Source organism: Camelus dromedarius, chromosome 4 (assembly GCF_036321535.1).
Source record: "Camelus dromedarius isolate mCamDro1 chromosome 4, mCamDro1.pat, whole genome shotgun sequence".
Taxonomy (NCBI): Eukaryota; Metazoa; Chordata; class Mammalia; order Artiodactyla; family Camelidae; genus Camelus; species Camelus dromedarius.
This window is the reverse complement of record NC_087439.1, coordinates 72,911,067-72,933,854: the sequence shown is the minus strand read 5'-3', so window position 1 is coordinate 72,933,854 and position 22,788 is coordinate 72,911,067. Positions and strand designations below refer to the sequence as shown.

The window sequence follows — 22,788 nt, the reverse complement described above, 5'->3', positions numbered from 1 at the left end:
AGAAGTCCCAGAGATTATCCAGAAGCTGAGTGGTCTTTTTGCCTTTTTGAAGCTAAAACCATCAAAAAAAAAAAAATAGTAACCCACTTTTGTCATATCCAATGGCATTTTATTATGCCCCACAGGGATTTTATTCAGAGCTGAGAAGTTCTCACTGACTTTTAAATAACTTACAGTAACTTGTAATGACTTTTCAGAGAGCTTGGAAATGTAGAAAGATCAGATGAAACCAGATAGCTCTGAGTTTCTCAATCTCAAAAAAAAATTGTACAACACATACACAAAGAGGCAAGACACACGCTCATAACTTGCCAGTTATACAATTATACGCTGATACCACCCTTGGTTTAACTCTGAGAATTATTCACTTTATCTCTAACATTAATACTAAAAATATTCAGATACTACTTATAATTTTTCAGGTGCCTTCCATGCAATCACCTTCTTATGTAAGCTTCTGTATAGATTTGAGATTATCATTATTTCCAGAAAATTTAAGTGGCCTCTGCAAGACCAGAGAGCTTTGATTGCAGGGGTGGCCCTGGAATTCCAACCCAAGTCTCCTGAAAGTCCAGTTCTTGTTCTTCTCTAGTCCTGCTCTTCCTCCTGCTTCTGGCAGAGCTACTGTCTCCATCTCCTAGAATAGCTCTTTGACAATTTATATCACTTACATTTAAAAAGGAAAGATGCAAGGTTAAAAGAAATCTAATTTTCATTTAAATATTTTACTTTCTATTGAAATATTTTTCAATCAGGCAGTCCAAAATTTTATAAAAATAGCTGTATTAATAAGTATTTGTGGATTGTCAGTTCAATCAGGTTCCCAACATGTAATCTCATTAAGTCTCAGAAAGGCAGCCAGGACCTGGCTTCCCAAGCTACCCTCATACTCTTTTTCAGCTGCAATCATCTCCCAGATTTATGAACTTGGTTGAGTGATAAGGCCTATATCAAAGTATGTGAAATTAGTATCCCTGCTCTGATCGACCAGTTGAACAATGAGAATGTCACCTATGTGGGGGAGCCCTTCTCTGCAGAGGTGCATTTCTGTTTTTTCTGCAAAGACAATGAATACCTTTCAAATCAACAATTACCTACGAATGAGAAGCATTCCAGTAGGAAATGTAAGGAGAAAATGAGAAGCAGTCTCCCATGGTCCTAGAACAACACGTATTTTTCTGCCACAACAGCTCATTATTAAGAAGGACTAGTTCACACAACTGACCCTCCAAAGGCCCCAGCTTATCAACACATGCCCAATGAACCAGGTGGTCCATTCAAGTACTAACAATGAATTAGCCCAAACCCCAGTGCCAGGTAATAAGGCTGGTGCTTAGAGAAATCACCTTGGGTGGAGAGAAAGAACACGACCAGGACAGAAAAAGAAGTGTCTGTCTGTGTGGTGAGGGTGAAATTAGGTGTGGAGTGGGCATCCTTATTATCCATCTGTTTTCCATCAAAACTGTCTTTAAAAATGTCACTCAGGTCACTAATCTACATATGCAACTCTTTGTAGAACTATGTAAATCACTTTGGAACCTTCAAATAGCCATTTTGGTAAGGTAATATCATCTCTGAGAGGCTCAACATGTTTTAAAGATACTATCCAGTACATTCTGGAAATAGCTAGAAAGACTGAAGCAAAGAGATGACACCCAAGGCCAGGATCGGAGAACCAAATGCCACCTATGGATCCCACTAAATCTTAGCCTGAATTCTAGGTGAAGGCAAGGCAGCCAGAGGGAGAATGAAGTCTGCTTAAAATTGCCATTCTATGTGAGTAAAGGGGAAAACTGCTCAATATATGTGTGAAGTTCTGTTTTATTTACTATATATACGTGGTGCCTAGAGTAGTACCTAGCCCACTAAAGGAGCTCAACCAACATTTGTTGAACAAGCAAGCAAAAATGTGAGAATAAAAACGGTCAACTCTCTCAATCTTGTTTGTAACTTGGGGCTTGAAAACATTTTTATCAATCAATTTTAATCATCTTTCCCAAAAGCCAGACTTTGCTAGGTACCTATGAAACTATAAAGGAATGTATTTTCCTTCTCACAGATGAAGTGTGATGAGACCCTTCTTTAGAACAATCATACATCAGTGTCTACAAGGGCCTTAATTTAAGTTTAAATGTATTGTTGTTGTTTTTGTGGGTGGAGGAGAAGGCAGGTGCATTGGACGCATTCTTAGTCTATTTTGCCTCTCTCTGTTTGCTCCATAATGCTCAGATTTAATCAGTTTGCCTCTCCACAAAACTTATTAGCCACTGCCCTCTGTTCTTTCAGCTTAAAAGAGTGTTTCAAATTATTGAAAAGAAAGAAAGGAGAGTGGAAGGAAGGAAGCAGGTACATAGAAAACAGCCACACTGAGTTGGCCAATGGAACAAGAAGCAAGAATATTCCCTAACAATTCCATAGCCATATATATATATATATATATATATTTTAAAGACAACCCAGCTTTATGTTCAGAAGTATTATGTTTAATCTCATTTTCCTATCATAACAGCAAGAAAAGTCCAAGGTACTAAAGGTTTTATAACATACCTACTTTCATTTAATATCACCAGAAGAAAAAGAGTATGACAATGAGGAGTACCCTGCTGTCCCAAAACTTTTAAAAGTAGACATAAAGGAACATAATTTACGTTAATGACTTTAGTGGTTCCCGAGCACTAAGCAGTACAGAAACTTGTATCAGTGAGGAGTATTTGTACTGATGTAAATGATAGCTAATTCTGTGTCTTCCCTTTACCTATAAAGTGGTGTTGGGCAAAGTGCCTTCCACGAAGTTTCAGGATCTAAAAAACATAGAGTGTTATCAGTAACCCACAGCATGAGCTGAAGGGATCGTGCTGCTTCTCAAAAAATGCAAAATATCAAAATCAGACCATTACTTAAAGAGCATAGCAATTATGGAAGAGCAAGCTACTCAAGAAACCAAAGCTCTCTCTGTTGCCCAGGACAGGAAAGACTGGGAGAGGTGGGACCCAGCTGCTTGACATTTCACTTCCAACCAATAGCTAATCCTGGATGTTTAATTTGGAAGATGGTGTGTTGTGCAGGTTTAGTTACTCACAGGCAAGCTCTGCTTGGCAAAAACACTGGAACAACCCCATGAAGGACGAGACATAGAAAGCTAACTCCAATTATTAAAATGATAAGCCTAGTAAAATGTCAAACCCACTTTAAAGCAATAAATAGGCAGACCTAGAACAGATTCCTGTAAAATTTTGAGTTTAATTTCTGTCAGGATCTAGAGCACAGTGCCAGAACACATGGACATTCAAGATAAATGTTAGAAAAGTTACAATAAAATAAAAAGGCATAATACTTTGGATACACACAAACTTAAAATCACTCTTAGGCATTCATTTCCTATTGCTTACCTGTCCACAGCACTTTATATTGAAAAGCCATATAAATCTCCCTTGATATGAAAACTTTATATCAGACTTGTTAATCACACCTGCTACCATCTGCCCTGATAAATGCAGGGTCCTAGGAGCCATGTTCTACTAAATGGCCCTAACTTTCCAGCCCAAGGACAGGCTATTCACAGGTTACCTTCATACATGTCTGCAGTCAGTTAGATTTCTATTTCCCATTCTCCTTGAGATTATTCTAACCTGGTGCCCAAGAAAGCTCTTCCTCTAAAATGCAGTGCCTTCCAAATTAAGCATTCACATTATTGGTTGGAAATTGTGTCAAGAAAGTTTGCCTTTTTGGGGATAAGGTGGACCAATCTCTCTCTTCTACAAATTTAAAGCAGTGAGTAAGGGGTGGGAAGCAGAAGCTGGATTTGATACAGGCATACAGAAAAGTTATGAGCAGGTGAATCCATGAACTGCACCTGCTGAATTCCCAGTTCCAGGTTCAGAGAAACCGAACTATATTCACAGGCCTACACTTGGATTTTCATGAAGTTCTATCACCCTCAACTTCTTTTAACATATCTCCAATAATTAAGCCAGAGTTTCCATGCCTTGCAAAAGAAAAAAAAAAAAAACCTTAAGAAACTTTAAATTTAAAAAGTAGGCAAGCAACTTGCCTAAATCTCTGGAGAAAACAAAGCCATAGTTAATCTATCACTACCAATTCTAAGGAATTTCTTCAGCTTTCTGACATCACCACCAAGAGAAATCTGTTCACTGCACTTTGGAAAAAGGGGAACCCAAAGTGGAAATGTCCATTTCTTAGAGTAAAAGGAATTAATTGTAAATGACCTCCACATCTTTCTATATTCCCAATGATAAATTAAAAAGTTTGGACGTGCTGAAAAGCTAACTGCTAACAAAGAAATGAGGAATGCTCTTCAAATTGAATAAATACATGTGGGATAACATAATATTAATATGAAAAAAAGCTAGTGTGGCTCCTCATTGACGGGCAGGGACTCCCAAAGATTTCCCGAGTGAGGACCTCTTTATACGCAACTGCTATAGTATTTCATTCAAAATGGCAAATGTCCATCTGCACACGCCCTCACGACTAGGGTAGGCTTTCAGAACTCTGGAGCCACATTCAGACAGCCATCTTTGAATGGGAACTTGGAATGAATCCAAAGTGGAAGAAATTCTAGTCACCTGGTAAGAGAATTTGCAAACATCCTTAATTGATTAATTAATTAGCTTATTTATCCTAGACGTTGTCCTTTTGGAAGCAAATTCACAAATCAAAATATACCCACAGCCGGAGCAGAAAGCCATGCTTGAATTCTCAGTGCTTACTCATAGATTTCAAATACCCTTAAACATCAGCAGTGAGAGTCACAGTCCAAGGCTATCTCAAAATGCCAAAGCAGCTCAACAAAAAGTGAAAAATTCAGTCATATCAGTTCTTTGACATCACACCAGTGAGTTACAGGTTCACTGTATTGAAAATCTTGTAAAAAAAAACCCAGAACTCACAAAACTAGATCTATTCAGTAGAATGAGTAAAAATTAAATAACATACATAAACAGCTTCACATAGTATCAGACAGCTAACAGCAAGTATCCAGGGAAGGCTGGCTCTGCATGTTTAGTGGTTCTTTCTAGCACAGAGAAAAAAGTCAGACACTGAAGGTAGACAAACATGGAGTTATAGGCTCATTCTGAACAGGTTACTTAACTTGTCTAAGCTTCAGTTTCTCATATGTGAAAGTGGATAAAAATCACCGCCCCACCTTGGTTTTTCATAAGGTTTGAGGAAGACAAGAGATGGAAAAATCTCACAGTTTGAAACCCTGGCTCCCTAAAAGGCCAGCTGCTTCCAGGGAAGAAGAAGAACCATCACCATTGTTACTGCTGTTATCATCACTGGATTTTGAACAGGAAAAACTCCGAGTCAGTCTCAGAGATACTGAAGATTCTGTATCTTATACTGTTAGGCAACCAGTAGTGTGTCTGTGGCAGCTTTCTCAGCCCCAGCACTACTGACATTGTAGAACAGGTAAGTGTTTGTTGGGATCCTGCCATGTACACGTGTTATGGGATATTTGACAGCATCCCTGGCCTCCACCGAGCAGATACCAGCAGCACCTTCAAGTTACAAGCAAAAACGTCTCCAGACACAGCCAAAGATCCCATGGGGGGGCAAAGTCACCCTTGGTTGAGGACCACTGGTTGATATCAATGACAAGGATTCAGTAGCTTAGAAAATGCTGAGAATCCCCTGAGTGGGCATCAACCCAAACGAGCCAAGGTCTAATGCTGGTGTCGGCTGTCATCCACCGGGTCTCACATTCTTACTCAGCATACGGCATGGAATTTTAAAACAAGTACTTGTCAGGAAACCACATAGCAGCAAGCTCAGAATTCCTGAACTTACAAAATAACCCATGGAAACACTGTGGTGGAAATATAATAAAGCAATAAAGCACAAACTACACAGACATGAACAATTTGGCAAATGCTCCCCAATCAGCCCCTCTCAGTGACCTAGTCATAGCATGAGCAATGTCCTTTCTCCTTTGCTGCATTAAGAGAGAAGTGTGGTCAGAGGAAAGACTGGATGCCAAAAACGCCTGTGTTTTCATTCAGCTGGCAATCCTGGCTTCAGGCAAAGCTCTACACTTCTGCTCCAGTTTTTCCAATTGTAAAATGGAGCTGGTAATAATGAATACCCTAACCTAACTAGTTTTTGATTCTAAGTTGAGGCTATCCACTCACTTCAGGGCCTTGGGTCGTAATAACCACTAGGGGGAAAATCGCTGCAACCACAAGAAACAATTTTGTCTCCAACCTTTTGGTGTGAAAACTGGAATTCATTTCATCTTTTTCATGGAATGTTTTAGTCTATCATACCATCTCATCTCACTTATGATGGTCTTCTTTGTATTATGTAGACATGCACTGGAAACTATGTATATTAGCATTTTGCAACATTTTTTTCATTATTATTCCCCAAAGGAGCCTTTTTAGGCATTTTTTCTTAATCATTTCCCCCACGTCATGCAATTTTAATATCGGATATACAGAATATCCCTTTATGTACTATGTCCCTTTGGAGGCCCATAAACAACTGGAAACTGACGATTATTATGCTCCCCAAGAATCAGTTTTTACTCCCTGGGGCAGTATGGCCCCACTGAGAATCCACAGTGTAGGCGGATCTAGTTTACAAGGTGCGTTCAGAGCCTGCAAAGTCACCTCCCAGACAGCAGGGACTTAAATGGGGGTTTCTGAAGAAGCTGAGAATACCAGAAAGAAAACTGGAGAAACCGGATAATTCAATATGGCATCAAATCTATATCAGCTGGAGAGATTTGAATTCATAAGGAAAAAAATGTGTCTTTCTTCCAGGACCCCCAAGTCTCTGCGGCTGACAATACCTCTTAGGGGCCCCAAACCCAACTATAACCTAGCTTCACCTCTGAAGGGAAATGCCTTCACGTGTGCACTTCTTGGTAAGCATGGGAAGGATTCTGTCAGGTGTTAGAATTATAAAAATAGATGGCACACAGTGGCTACCATGGAAGAAATCAGAACCACAGGGCAAAGGCATGTATGGCTTTGGTGTGGCAGCTTCGGATGCAGGAGTCTCGGGGCCAGCTGGCCTCACCAGGACAGAATGATGTGACAGGAGTGGCCTAAGTGAACTAAGTGGATGGGTGCAGAAACAGCACGTGGGGCTCTTGCAGAGGATGGCGAGTGTGTGCCTTGCACAGAGAGTGTCAGCCCCGCCGTGTGGCCCAGCGGGTCACATCTTCTGATTTTCTGGATTGTTATCTGAAATCTGGATTTTAAGCGAAATCTTCTAATTTCTAAATGTGGGCTTAAATTTTTCAAAACTTTCATGGACTTAAAAAAAGAAACATCTGCATGCAATATAAGACTACCAATTAATAAACTATTTGCAAAGAGAAGGCAAGAATAATTTCCTTCCTTGGGTGAGGAAAGAGGTTCTGACTCTAAGCGGCATCTTGACATCACAGAAAGCACCAAATGGTGAGGGGGTGATTCCAAGCTCCTTTTGTCCAGTGGAGCTGTAATTTGACAGACCGACGTGGTGGGTAATTATGTGCAAAGGTCACTGCTTCATATCTTTATACTTTAAGAAACATTGGGGAATAGTGTACCCTAACTACTTAAAGAAATTTAAATGGCACTCTTCTATGACCACAAATGGGATGGACTTCTGTGCATATACCAGAGATTCTTAATAACCACTGATTTCACCTATACTTAACAGTTTAATAATGCCGCATTTTCTGCCTTATTAGACAAAATGTAACATCACCAAACTAACATTACCAACATGCAAATTTTTAAATTCTTAAAACACATAAGCAATTACATCTTCCTAAAATTTTAGTGGATGTGAGTGCACAGTGAATCCCAACCCTGAGTCCAGAGCCTTAACTTTTGGACAGCTGCAGACGTATTTTAGTAGTCTGGGATTTTTTCTAAATACAGTCCTTCCCAAGTCACAGAGGCCGTGACAGCTCTACTCCAGTCTGATGGCTAGTTCAAGTTCTCTTCATTTTTCGTATCACAATTGTAATAAAGAATTAACCCAAAGCTTTGTATTTTACCAAGAAACATAAATGCAGCATTCAAAGGGGTATCACTGAGAGATAGGCACAATGTTTATAAAAAGAAAAAAAAAAAGGGAATGTACTGAAGAGTTTCACAGTAGTTGTGGGATCAAGGTCAATGGCTAAGACAAAGTCAATGAAGAGAAAATTACCTTATTTGTAAACTCTTTAGCTAAGAGCTGAGTGATAGAAGTAACCTTTTATAAAACAAGTGAATTCTCTTAGTGATGTCAGAAGTTAATGTTAATAGCCACAAAGTGCTTAAAACTGAAAAGGAAAATTACAGACTGACTCTTTCTTAGCCATTAAATATTGTTAGCACACTCTAGTTCTGACATACTAACATAAAAGATAATAAAAATCATAAATAAACTGGCTGTCTGCTTCTAAGATTTACTTTACTCAGACTGGTCAGTTGAAAGGCAAAATACTCAAAATACTATGTTGAACATCCTTCTAGCTCCCTAAACGCAGGGACCTCACAGAGATGAGAATTTCTGGACAAAGAGTGGAGACACAAATATACAGGAGTCATCATCCAGATGAAGGGAGGTCCTCATTTTAATGAAGAATTAGGTATTAGTATTCTTATCTCAAACTTCTCTAAATTGTCAACTCTGTCATCATCCTATAATGAAAAAGAAATGCTATTAATGTCTATAATAAATCAGCGTTTCACTTCTGCTCTGTTTCTACCTTGCCTGGATTGACTAAGATGGACCCTGAATGAAAAGTCCACACAGAGTCAGTGGTTCCCTGAAGCTAGTTGTTGGCCCTGTGTTGGTTCAACACAGAAGTTCTGACCAATTCACATCAAAATGAGAAAAACAGGGGTGATAGTGAGTTTTTTCATAGGACTGAATGTATATGTTTGCAAGACGTTTTTTTGTCTAGGTTTTCCTTTTCATTAATCTGTTTGTTATTAAAGAATATTTTATCATATGAAACATGAATAATAAATGGGAGCCTCCCTTGAATTTTTTGAATAAATTTATTTTCTAAAATAAAAGGTTGGTGAACCTATAATGGGCCCCCTTTGTAATTTTAATTTTTACTAAATCTCAAAATCCATATGACTCAGCATATGCTGACCTAATTGTCTGTAGAGAGGTGCCCTGGTGTTTGGATGTGGCCCTAGCCAGGAAAGGACAAGAGACGGAAGAGAGAGGCTGATCCTAAAGCGTAAGACTTGGGCTCACCTCTGGGAAATGAGTCACCCAAGCACTAGCCCAGAGCCAGGAGAGCGGGCTCTGCCACTTATTAACCAAGTACCCTTTGTCACCCCCACACTCTGAGTTCACTGTGTATATTATAAGAGACTCCTGGAGGTGCTTATAGCTCTACCAACTCATGAGTCTGATCTGGGTGATTCACTCTGTGACTTTGGAAAGTACCCAACGAGAGCATTGACTGAGATGTCAATATCTGGATAAAAAGTGATATAATGGACCCACTGACTTCTGACTTTTCCACCAAGGCATGTGAGGGTAGAGCAAGGGGCCAGGAGACAGGACAGCTCAAAGAGAGGATTTCACCCGTCCTTCACCACCTCTCCTGATATCTGATCAAGAAACCACGGCCCCATCCTTCCCTCATTCTCATCTCCCTTCTTCACCCTCACACGCACACAGACCTGCACTCCTGCCTCACCTTTCCTCTTCTTGCTACACAAAAGGAGATTCAGACAGGGCCCTAAAGGATCGCCCTCGGTGGCAGTTGGGATTGGTGATGTTGGGCAGTAGGACAAATTTCGTGGCCTACCGAAACAATTTGCGGCACAGCTCAAAGGGGCATAACCTTAGAAACCCTCCTTAATACTTCTTCCCTAAAGTAACTGATTTTACAGCAAGAGTCAGTAGTTAGGCTCAGTCACTCTTAGAAAGAAATATTATTTCTCTCAATGATATCAAATCTAAGCAGAATCTACACAACCCAAATGAAGACAGATTTCTAAAAGAGAGAGAATCCAAAACAGCAAGAGCTCATCTTAAAATTCTAAGACTCCATCACACTTTCTCTCAAAGGTTCAACTGAGATTCAATGGTATTCCCTAGTTCATGTGGATATTTCTTTTTCCTCAGCCTAGTGAAATATTCCTTGAGGAATATTGTATCAATTCATTGGCTACTTCAGAGTTTTTCCTTCAGAAAATGAACTGATGGGAACTATGAACTAGATTTTCTAATTGGTAGATTTAATTCTCCATGAAGTCTCTGGCTTCACAGCCCCACAAGTAAAATGCTCTCAGGAAAGCAGCTGCCTTCAGAATCGATGCCTCAGTCATTTGTGTGTGTGTGTGTGTGTGTGTGTGCACGTGCACACATGCATACATATACACACATAAACACACACACACATAAACACACACACACACACAATATGCCCACTGTGAAAACGGGGCCCTCTGTCCCTGGGGACATGGCATGAGATATCTTCTGAGGGGAGACGGTGTGGTGTGCCCCTCTGACCCTCAACAGTTGCTGGCACCAACAGCCCAGCTCAGTTTCCGAGGACAAGGGGATGCTTACCTGCACCGGCTCAGGGGGAAGCTGGACCACATGTTGCATGCGCTCACTGTGATGATGCCTTGATTCCTCCTCGTAAATCACATCCCTCTCGTGCTGGGGAAGGTTCAGGAAGCGACGGATGGTACAGAGGTTCTCCCAGAGGGTGCGGTTTTCTGGGCTGGGGTTCTCCTTCCAGCGGAGCAGTTCACACAGCCAGCCCTGGAAACAGACACGGTCACTTGAGTCAAACTGCTGAGTGCAGAGCAGCAGCAGGGGCTTCAGTGCAGTCAGGTACCATCCCAGTTTATCATATTTTTATGTCAAAATTATTCCCACCAAACTGGGGAGATACTGAGGCAGCCTGACAACTGTGAAAACAAACCAACGGCCATGCAAGTAGGTACACCAACGCCTGAGAGTCGTCAGTCTAGTGGTTATCTTGTCACCCTTCCTATTGAACATACTCTCAATTAATTTACAGTTCCTTTGTAAAAGATACTCAAGGAAGATGGTAGCTGTCCAATCCTCAGAAAAATTAATTCATGTTGGTCAGCTACAATTTTTAAAAATTACCCAATTGGATAGCAGTCTATTCCAAGACAGAGGTGAAGATGGACAAACAGGGATTACAAAGTGGTCAATTCTAAAGAAGAAGAAAAATGCCTATGTATAAACAGCACTGAATTCTCCAGGGAGGAAACAGCCTCACAGTTATCAATAACCCCTCCAGAACAACCTTAGCTAGAATGAGGAAAAGTGTCGATCTGCTCAATCTCTGAATGCCTCGGGCTCTGGGCCCTCCTAAACCATCACCTTCCCGCCACAGCCACACCTGCAGGAAGGTAGGCACTTGGACGGGTCACACCTGCAAATGTGTGCCTCCCAACTCTGGCATCCGGATGTTCTCTCGCTCGCGACTGCACGAGAAAGAAAATGTAATGCAAATAATGATGGATTATATGAAAATAATACAGAGGATGCTGTCAACATCGCTCACTGACTCATGTCAAAATATTTTACCCAGTAGCTTTCTAACCCATCATTTCCAAGCTACGTTAATTTTAAAAACAAGAACTGTCCCACATCACGCCTCCTGCAAAAACGAGTAAGAATTTTTCTAGAAAAGGTGCATAAGTAAACACAAATGACTTTGTAAAAAATAAATCCCGAACCTCAACAAATTCCGTATCATAACTTGTAAGCCAACGAAAGTTCCTGACATGCATTATAAAATCCCCTTATAATATCAGAAGCTGTTGTTTGTCTAACTCTCCACTGTGTCTTCTGCCTTTCCCCCAAAAAAGGCAAGATTTGATTATCTCCGCTGCATCAGCCAAGACAGCAACACCAGCTGTTCTCATTGTGCAGCCTCTTCCTCGCGGCCTCCATGTTAATAACCTGATCATTCCATTTTCTCCTTCAACTGCCGGCTGCAGCACCGCGAAGAGACAAAAACCCAGGCCCATCTGCAGCAGCTGTAGGCACTGAACTGTGAAGCCACTGGGGATTTATAAACTAATCTGTAACACAACACTGCCTTGTTTTTACAAGTGAGAGGCCACATTTGCGCAGACCTGATCTTTTCTTGCAATAAACTGGGAGCTGGGGAGAGTTAGAGGGTTAGGAAGAATGAAAACAAGATATCTCATCATTTGCTTGGAAATGTTTTTCTAAGTATTTTCATAGCTTTTTTTTTCCAGTTCAACTGAGAGACAGGTAATGGTTGATTTTTCAAGGTGCAAGCTATATGAAAACTGAAGATGATTGATTTTTTTTATCCCTATCAGATAGCAAATAATATTAAAAACAAAACAAAACAAAAAACTCCTAGTCCCCAAGTGTTCCCTCAAGGGTTTCTTTGTACAGAGCAAAGAATTCTTGAAATGGAAAATAAACCATCTGTGGAAAAAATAAGCTCCTATTTCTCTGTCTTTTCGCAGATCTGAATAAGTCTCCAACTGAACTCTTTCAGATGTTTCAAACAGGTATGTTTAACATCTCCCAGGGGAGGCTACAGCACGGCGGCCAATCATTTAACAGAAAATAAAAACAAAAACCTACATCTGTTAAAAGATGACGTTCTGAGCTACTCAGACCTTAAGGAGGACAGCACCTGCTGTTCCGCATGAGGAGTGAACTGCATTGTGGGAAGCCGCAGCTTGAAAGGAGACAGGTGACAGCTGAGTGGGATCTCCACGTATGAAACTCGGAATGTCTCGCACAACATGCATTGCCGCATTTGATTTATATGCGCTGTTATAATCTGCACTCATTACAATCACTTAGAACAAACTACAGGCCTCGTTATGGACTGTGTGCTGTCTGCCATCAGTCTTTAAGCAGTCTAGTGCTCAATTTGCCCACTGACATGCAGGGTCCTGACCTTGAAGCTATTAGGGAGCGGATTAGACACAAGTGTGATCATGTGTGCAGACATAAGCAAACCAAATTAATTTCTGGCACAGGGAGGTAGCCAACAAGACCCTGTTCTTAGGGCACCAGAGAACTTCCTCAAATCCCTGATGGAGCTGAGCTAATAGCATGTTTAAGGGAACCCAGTTTTGAAGCTGAAGCACATTCATGGTATTTAGAGGGTTATTAATCTAGTTTCCCCACAAAGTGTTTGCTTGGCTGATCAGATTAAGGGATGGAGCCTTCAACAGTGCACCCCCACCACAGCAGGCCCCAAGAAATCTGTGATACTTCACAGCCTTGGACATATTGCACCATGTGTACCCAGCTGCTTCAATAATTAGCTTATGAATGTATCAGCTGGTTCTGTGATTTTTATAAATAATAACTAACCTACAGAGCAGAAATATTGTCGAGAGCCTTACAGTAGCACAAAGCTGCGAGGTGCTCCTGACTCTGACTTGCTCTTCTACTAAATGCCGATATTCCCTACTAGTGGAGCTCCCATGATGTCATTTATAAATATTTATTTTGCATCTGAAACGGCAATGTATTTTTGTCAGTTTGCTTCACGGCAGCCATGATTTGCTTTCCATTCTCTCAGACTCACTTGCTCACTCCGCACATTTGTGTGCTTATCTTGCGGAAATCTATTCTTCCACCTCACTTGCCATCTCGCCCTCCATCTTTTTCTTCACATGATCCTTCCCCCAGCCCATTTGGGATGCTTATCTCTGTTTTCTCAATAGGGTCTCTTACTAGCTTGTTTGGTGGCTAATGATTGTGTGAAAAAGTGCCACGCTGTTGCATGAACACACATGCAAGGAATTGGGAGTGAACCCATCACAGAAGAGATAGAGTCCCCACACTGGGATTTTTTTCATTTATATAATTTTTGCATGCCATCCAAGAAAGTTTTGCAGTATCAGGCAAAAAAAAAAAAAAGTGTAAATGTCAAATAAAACAGTGACAGATGACAGTATTCTCTATTGAATAGCACTGTTTCTGTCGTGCATGTTCAATGGGAACTCATGAATTATTAATAAACAAATCTCCTTTTTCTGTTAAAAATCTCAAGTAGGTTTTTTGTTGTTGCTCCCTATGTGTTATGTGGAGCATTCCAGGAGAATTATTTTCATTTCAGAGGTGTTGATACAGAGGTACATCTGATTTCCAGCTGCGGCCAGCCTTGTGAGCGGGCACCAGGAACTGTGGAGTACGTACCTAGCTGTGGTTGCTTTTAGTCTGGTTCTAAGTTTTGACCAAAAGTTCCCTGAATATTCATATAGTCAGTTTAGCTTTTTTATACAGTAAAACTGAGGCTAAGTGAATTTCATGTGCTGTGCACAGTTAGGGAGCACAGAATAGTCATTTTGGGGGCCTGAAACTGAACTGCTATGCTACTGCTCTGATATTAAGTAATCTGGTGACCTGTGGATAAGTGGTTACCCTCTTGGATCTTCTGGAAGCTTAACTATAAAAGGAGGGGTTCACAAAAGATGGTCTCTAAGTTACCTTCCAGCTCCCCATTTCATGCTCTGTTACCTTGTTATTTGTCAGAAACGAGAGATAATGATTAGCTATTGGGGTCAAAGTACAAAGGAAAAACCACCTTGGCCAAGTGATCAAGGTCAACATCACCAGCGATGACATGTTCACAACCATAAACCGTGTGATATGATTTCCAGCAAAGGACACGAGATAGTATGTGAGGTAGTCTTGCCAAAAATGCATAACCTCAGGTCCAATCATGACGAACTCTAAATGAGAGATGTTCAACAACATAACCAATCAGTCCTCTTCAAAAGTGGTAAGGTCATTACAAAGACAAAAAAAAAAAAAAAAAAAAGCAGACAAGAAAGAGAAAAGACAGAGGAATGGTCAAAGAGTGCCAGAAACTAATGATCAATAACTAAATGCAGTGTGGTTCCTGGCTGGGATTCTGGCACAAAAAATGGACATTAGTGGAAATACTACTAATATTTAGTATATATTAATAAATAAATATTAGTAAAATTAGAATAAAGTTTTTAGTTTAGTTAATAGTATGAAAACAATGCTAATTTCCTGGCTTTGACCACACTATGCTGATGCAGGCGTTAGTATTAGGGGAAGCGAGGTGAGAAATACATGGAAACTGTACTGTTTCGCAACATATCTGCGAGTCTAAAATGTGTTCAAAATTAAAAGTTAAAAAAATACAGAGAATACCTGGAACTTACATAGGAAAATGTACATGGAGCCAAAGTGTAATGATGCCAAGGAATTTGTAATTAAAACTCTTTTACCTTCAAATTCTGAACCCAGAGAAGGAATATAAGTTCAAAGCCTGCATCCTTGCAATCAGTAGTTAAAGAGTTCCCAAGCACTCAGCACATAAGCAAATAAGATCTATTAACATCTCATTTTAGCCATCTCATCAGCCTCTTAAACAAATATATTTCCCTCAGTAGAAAAAACACCTCTGGCCTCCCTTTCCCAACTATGCAGGTGAGGTGACACTCACACCAGTAAAGATATAGTTTGTTTACAATCCACGGGTTCCTGAAAAGTTGCACGTCAATCTGAATTTACAAAGCAAATAATGTTTTAAATGTATTAGGAATCCTTACTACTTGAAAAAATGTACTTTTATTTCTTTTTGAAAGATGAATAATAACCCCATAGTTTATCTCTCAGTAAATTGATGGTTTTGTTGAGAATTTACTTAAATGAGACACCTTTAAGTTCAAAATTCAAGAGCATTAGAAAAGGCAACAGTAAGAACCACAATTTGCCCCCGTTTTTCCTTCATGGTTTCATCTCCCATCAGTTCCCCCAAAGACCTTGTGCTCCGGCCACTGTGAATTACTCAGTCCCGAATAGGTTTGGTGTATCTTCATGCTTTTGCTCATGTTACTCCCTTTGCTGGAAAATCTCATACTCAACCCTCTGCCCCCTCCATGCAAGCTGTTACTTCAAGGCTCAGCTGACATGGTCTCACCTGATCTCTTGTAAGAACTAGTTGCTCACTTCTGCATGATTCCACAGCACTGTGCTTATAACCCTTTCACAATTTGATGATTATTACTGCTACTGGTGGGCATGCCTGCACCCCTGTCAGAACAGTCGGCTTCTTGATTGGGGTGGAGGGAAAAGGTGGATTTCTTACTCATGTTAGCCTTTTCAGAGCAAGGTATAGTTCCTTGCACATAACAGATGATCAATAAATGCTCAATTGAATTGGAATTATTAGAGTGCACAGAAATGAGCCCAGAAGAATGTTTTACCACCTCAAATTCAGAGTCACAGTTGGAGAGGAGCACAAATTTTTAGAAACAACACTGTCAATGTTCTGAGGGTTTTTTCCCCCATCTCCAACACATGAATATGATAAAGAACATGCAGTGATCCAAGGTACCCCATTATATAAGTACAAATAGTGACAGAGGTCTCTCAGAACATTAATTTAGTTTCTAATCTTGTACTGAACATTCACCTACTATGTGCCATGCAATGTGCTGGCACATTGCATATATCATTTAGCTTTCTTTTTTTTCCCCCAATTTTTAAAAGTTGGAGGATAATTGATTTACAATGTTGTGTTAATTTCTGGTGCACAGCATAGTGATTCATTTATATTTTTCCTTAAAAATAAATGAAATAAGAGAAAACATATTATGTATATATTTCTTTTCATAGTCTTTTTCATTGTAGGCCATTACAAGGTATTAATTTTCATTATTACTTATTACTTAAAAGGCTGATTGACTGAGAACAAGGAAGTAAGCAATTCTGATCATGAAGCTCAGGGGAAGTGTCCTCACAGAGAACAGGACTTATAAGGTGGACCTTGAAAGATAAAGATGGATTGCACCAGATGGGAAGAGGAAGTGATTAGATTCACATTCCAAGCATAGGTAACATTATCAGCAAATGCATGGACTTATAAAATTATCACATTCAAGGAATCAGAAGCAACTTTATGGAGGCAAAGCACAGGCTAGAAATGGAGGTGGGAGTCATGTTATAAAGGATTTTCATCCTGATCCTATGGTCCACAGGAGTCATTGAAGGCTTCCTAATTGCTATGACAAAGAATTCTTTTCTTTCTTCTCTCCTTTCCCTTCCTTTCTTTCCTCCTTTTTAATGAGCAATTCTTGAAGAAAAGACTATGATAAAGTCAAGAACACCACTTAACCTAGCCTTGACATCTTTTTTTTTTCCATAATAAAATCATGTTGCTGGGTATTAATCAGGGCCCACAATGGCCTGCAGTGGTAAAATCCATACGTCATAACCTTCATCATCCAAGAGTTTTAATTCTTAAAACAATGACTTTTGTCATAAGCACCAAACTGTATCAGTCATTCAAAAAATCCTTTCTTGTCATTTTAACCATTTTCTTTTCTTGCGTGTGTTTGTGTGCACATGTGTCATTGTTGTTGCTCAGACGAGGAGATTTAAAGCTTTCCCAGGTTGAAAACGAATGAGGAAGGGCCGTATCTATTTCACTTATAAAAAATTTTAAAGGTTTAAAAATTTCAAGTAGACAATAGATGAGTGTCATATTCTCCAAACTACACACTAAAAGCTCTTGAGACTATTCAAATGACCAGGGAGGGCTTTCAGAAACCAACAATACAGCCCAGTGTTTGAGTTTGCAGCCCATTGGCTATGAGTTTGAATCCTGTTTAAGTGATGGGGGAGGGGAAGGAGATGGGAAGAGTGGGGTTCCTGTCCGTGGTACTGAAACATCATTGTGTACTAAGTTACTTCTTTTCCTGCCGAGGGACACTGGTAATATACTCCAACTTCTCTCAGCTCCCATATTTTTTCCCTAAAAATAAAATAAAATAAAATAAAATAAAATAAAATAAAATAAAATAAAATAAAATAAAATAAAATAAAATAAAATAAAATAAAATAAAATAAAATAAAACAAAATAAAATGTTCTTTGTTGGTGACAAATTTCCTCATTTTTATAATATTTTAGAACAAATACAAACCAGCACTCTCTAAGAAACAAATGCAAGTTCACAGCCTGGTCTGATCAACAAGAGCAAAAGAGTAAAAACTTTGTTTGTGTTAAGTAAGGTTGTACTCGCCTTGAAGGCAAGGCCTTGACACAGTCTTTACTGTTCCCTCGATGTGCCTAACACAGAGCTGAAGAGTGAATTCAATCTACAAATAGTGAGAAGCCCCACCCTCTTTGCCCATCTAGGAACTCCAGTGAATGAATAAATCAGCAAATGAACAGTTCTTCAGGAGAATGACTCAAGGCTTCTTGCAACAGAAATGTAAAAGGCCATTTACTCACCCACATCTTCAATACAGAAATGTCAGCATATGTAACCAAAAGGAAATGTTTTCTGAGTGTCTCCAAAGAAAATTCATATTATTAACCACAGACAGTTCACTTTCTAAATGGAAGCACATGAAGTCCCCAAACAAACTTTTGTAACTGTGAAAGAATTTCTCTTCAGCTGGTTGAGACTCTTCTGAAGTGTGAAATGAGCCAGATAATATTCAGCTCTTGTTTCTTAGTCACCGAATTCTCTTTTCATGAATCCAATAAGTGTCTATTAAAATAAATAAACCCCCTAATGATTCAAGATAACCTAATCAAGAAAGCTGAAATGGATAAAAGGCTAAACTGCAAGGGAGACTTGTCAAGGGCTTCAATGAGCCCCTGATGAGGAGGTCATCTAAACCTGAAAAAAGATCTGTGCTGAGCATTTGGTTACAGTTCAAGGTTAATTATTTTATACCTTGAATGTGGTAAGTAAAAATGATCTGCTTCTTTTTTTATTTTTCAAAATTTTACTCTAAATTCCAAACTGTATTTTCATGGGGACCAATTTTCAGCTGTCTCTGGGCTTGTGTCTCACATTTCTATGGATGTGTTTGTAAAGATTGAATCTGTAATTGAGAGTAATGAAAATTTTATTTCAGAACAACTCCTTAAGCTCTGTTATAAAAGGCTCAAGTCAAGAGGGGATTTCATAAAATCTTTTTGCCTTCCTTACACAGAAATAAGGGCTACACCAGAGCTATATGATAGTACAGAGATTTGGTGTGACTTTATATAAATATGCACACATATACATATAGTCATATATGGAAACATGCACCTGAAAAAGCTATCCATGTTTGTCAAAAAGAAGAATGAATCTGCAATCTTCTCCACTTAAACACCAGAAAGATATTGACAACAAAATGTACTAGGCTAAAATATCAAAGAGAAAACAACCAAAATATTTCTAGTCCCTGACTTCAGGTCCAAGCTCCAGTACACCTATGACATAAGAGATTATAATATGCACACTGCCTCAAGAACTTAAAAGTACAGCAGAAAACCAGAAATGAGACTTGTTTGGAAGACCAGGGCTGGGGCCAGAGTGAGGCAAGCAGGCAACCAATGAGCACAATTTAAGGAGTGCAGCTCTGAAAGTGTGTGCCTCCTTAAATTTTGTACCCTAAGTCCTAGCTTGCCTCACCTTTGTCTTGGCCTATGAAAGGAAGAGATTCAACAGCCTTTAAAGCAAAGAGGTAGGAAGCATTCATAGGCACCAACATTCTCCATCAGTAAGAACCATGGTTTAACTCCGTATCCTCTTCGCAAGAGGTCTGGGAGAGTTCAGACAAATGGCTTTAATATGTCAACCTGATTTGCTTCAAAGTCATAAGCAAGTGTCTACAGGTGCCAGGTCACAAACAGGCAAAATAATGCAACTCAAAGGTTTCTGCAGTAGATAAAGGTGTGCTCACAACCAGTACAGAAACCTCAGCGATGGATGAAGGTATCTGACATTTAAGAAGTGCAAATGGACTCTGAATTTCACTGGTATCTAATTAAGGGTTTCCATAAAGGCTAGTTTGAGGGCACAAAAGTTTAACATAATTAATTATGGGAGTGGTAAAAAGAACCCAATTCCTCACTATAAGATTGATGTAAAAACCGAGATCTTGAGGGAATTTCTGTTGATAATCCCTCAACAGAATTTAATCCCTTGAGTTAAGCTGAGAGAAAAGAGAAGATGAAGGGCTTAACTTGACCCTTTGGCATCCTTGTGTTGACCGCCCTCTTAGTTTGGCATGTGCGAATATTGAGAAATCTAATTTTCTCACTACTTAGCACAGTAACTTTTTTTTTCAAATGGCAATTGTAGTAGAAATGCATTGATTTTTTTTTTTCATTTGAATTGGGTGGACAGTTGACATGAATAGAAACTGCTTTTTGATAGGCTGTCAAAATGATTGTGTTCCAAAGAAACCTGCCCATCACGAAGCAGCAGCCTCTCGGGCGAGGCCACATGCCTCATTTCAGCCTGGCTTCCACACTGGATTCAAGATGGTAAAAGCAAAAGCATTTGGAGTGAGACTGAGACCACCAACTCATTTTACATGGGGCATCCATCACATGACCAGTTTTTCCCATCACACTTGTTACCAGAGAGATCAGGGTAGCCAAACATTTACTTCCAGTAGCCTGAGCTATCCCAGTCCCAATAAGGCCATCCTCATAAAGGGAACTTAATAAATAAGGCAAGTGTCAAACCACTTTTTGGGCAAAGTGGCAAAACTTTGATCCTTGCACAATATTTTCCAAAGGCTAAGAAACTAGATAAGAAGACTAAAGACACTTCATGATTTTTAAATGTACTCTCCTACATGCAAAGTTGGCCTTGAAATAACTGTAGTTTTAACTTGTCTTATAGTTCTGTGTTATACAGTATGATCCCAATTAGGATGCAAATACACATGTGAAACTCATATACACACATACACATTAGAAGGACAAACTCTAAAATGTTATTAGTAACTGTCTTTGGATTGTGGAGTTATGTGTGATTCATGGTTTTGCCTTTATACTTTTCTTCATTTTCTGAATTTTCTAAAATGAGGATGCTATTACTTAAAGTCATCAAAAATAGAAGTTATTTCTTTAAAAAAGAAATATGTACAATTAACTTGTACCTGGGACATTTTTCAGAGGAGACACAAAAGCAATATGGTAACTCATGACGGAATGAAGAAAATATGTTAGCATATATACTGAATATGATATAAACTTCGACAGCAAAAAGCAATAAAAGGAAGGAAGCAAACCAAACAATATACCGATTATTTTACGTAAAGTTGACTGTCTTTATTTTTGCTTTTAAAAGAATCTGCTGTGTATGTTTTAAATCATTTAGCCTGTTAAGCAAATTAGATCATCTATAAAGGGATATTTGACAATAAAGGAGAATGTCCATAAAATCTGAGCTTGTAACCTACATCTAAAGCTTAAGTCACCTTCTACTTAGCAATACAATTTAAGTCAGTAGGTGCGGACATGGAATACATTTTTTTGGTGAAACAGTGATAAGGAATAAGGGCCAGTCAGTATGCAAGCTCTGCTTCATCCTAATGTGCATAAAGCACAGAACATACTGAAACCCAATCCCACGAAGAAGCCAGCTCCTATGGAGGAAATGATTTCAGAAGTGTGTGCTGGAGACCAGAAACTCATCTTCCGCAGGTGCAGTGGGATCACGAATATACCTCCCTCTTTCTTGTGCAGTGGCAGTAAGGGCTCTCCCACTCCTGATCCAAGTGGGAGCTCCTGCGGCTTGTGGGCCTGGGAAGGTGTGTGTGTTGGGGAGGTGCACTCAAGGGTTGGCAGGGGTCTTTAAATCTTGGTGAGATGAGGGTCTCATCAGAGACCCTTCTGGGTCCAATCATTCCCAGATCACTCCTTCTCTTTTACTCCAGCAGGCTCTGGGGTTGTCCCTTTCATTACCAGCATCTGAGGCTTACAACCACGTTGTCTGTTTCTCCTTTTGGCAGTGTCTCAGCTTTTCTCTACCTTCCTAATATAGAAAGCAAGATTCCCCTCCACCCCCCTCACCCACCCAAAAAACAAAAAGAAAAAAGAAAGCAAACCCAGTGACCTTCTAACATTTTTGTTCATTCATCTGTTTTTACTTTTTTTTAATAGGGGCAAGATAGAACAGCCCCTTCCCATCCCTCCACCTACTCTATTTTCACCCAAACCTAGTAGGAAAAGACAGTCACGTGTAGAGTTGGGTCTTTGGGCATACAAATAATAAAGATTCACTCTCCTTGCAAAGGAAAACCAACCTCAGATCATTCTCAGTATTCCATGAGCTGAATAAGCAACAAACAAAGAGAAGAGGGCAGGATACGAGAGAAATGGCGCATTAACGCTTGGGGAAAGGGGCAACTGATGTCAAGGGAAAGAAACGTGGCTGATGATGCTGTGACAAAGCACGTGGCCAGCCCTGGAGGACTGCAGAGGGGTGCCCACAGGTCACTGTGTTTGCTCCTTTCCCCCCTAGATTTCCATTTCCCAGGTCACACATCATAAGCTGCAGTTGAGGAGGAAAGGGGACAGTAACCCTACAGAATTTGAGTAAGAGGGGTAAGAGAGATTACAAGAAGCTATCAAGGAACAAGGAGTTCCTGTGGCCATTCAGATGGCATGCTGGGGCACTCATTCCCTGGTGGTCCTTTGTATGTAAGGGCCACCCTGAAGGTGTGCAGAAAATGTCCCACATACCTTTGCACTATGGCTCCTACTAAGCACCCCACACTCCTATTTCACAGAGAACAATCACTGACCATAGTACATCATATCCCAAACTCAAAATGAATGGAAAGTAAAAGATGAAATGTATAGAAGCATACCTTTTCCTCTACCCCTACCCCACCACCTGCCTACTTTTCCGTCTTTGACTCCTCTCCCATGAAGAAAGGGGCAAAAGTCAGATAGGAGGCACTCAGTGAAATCAGGTGATGGACTGGCCTGGCCATGACAAAGGAGCTGGAGCCGAACTAAAGGAACAGATGTTCCAGCACCC

The 22,788-nt window shown here is 39.9% G+C and overlaps 1 protein-coding gene across 2 annotated transcripts in view; it reads right to left on the bottom strand.

The window, feature by feature from the left end:
- SATB2 (SATB homeobox 2) overlaps positions 1-22,788 on the bottom strand; it is a 177,283-nt gene that overhangs the window by 24,321 nt on the left and 130,174 nt on the right. For both annotated transcript variants that reach the window (XM_031452061.2, XM_064485121.1), the window contains exon 11: positions 10,549-10,746. In XM_031452061.2, coding sequence (XP_031307921.1) covers positions 10,549-10,746 — 198 coding nt within the window. The remainder of the gene's footprint in view (positions 1-10,548; positions 10,747-22,788) is intronic.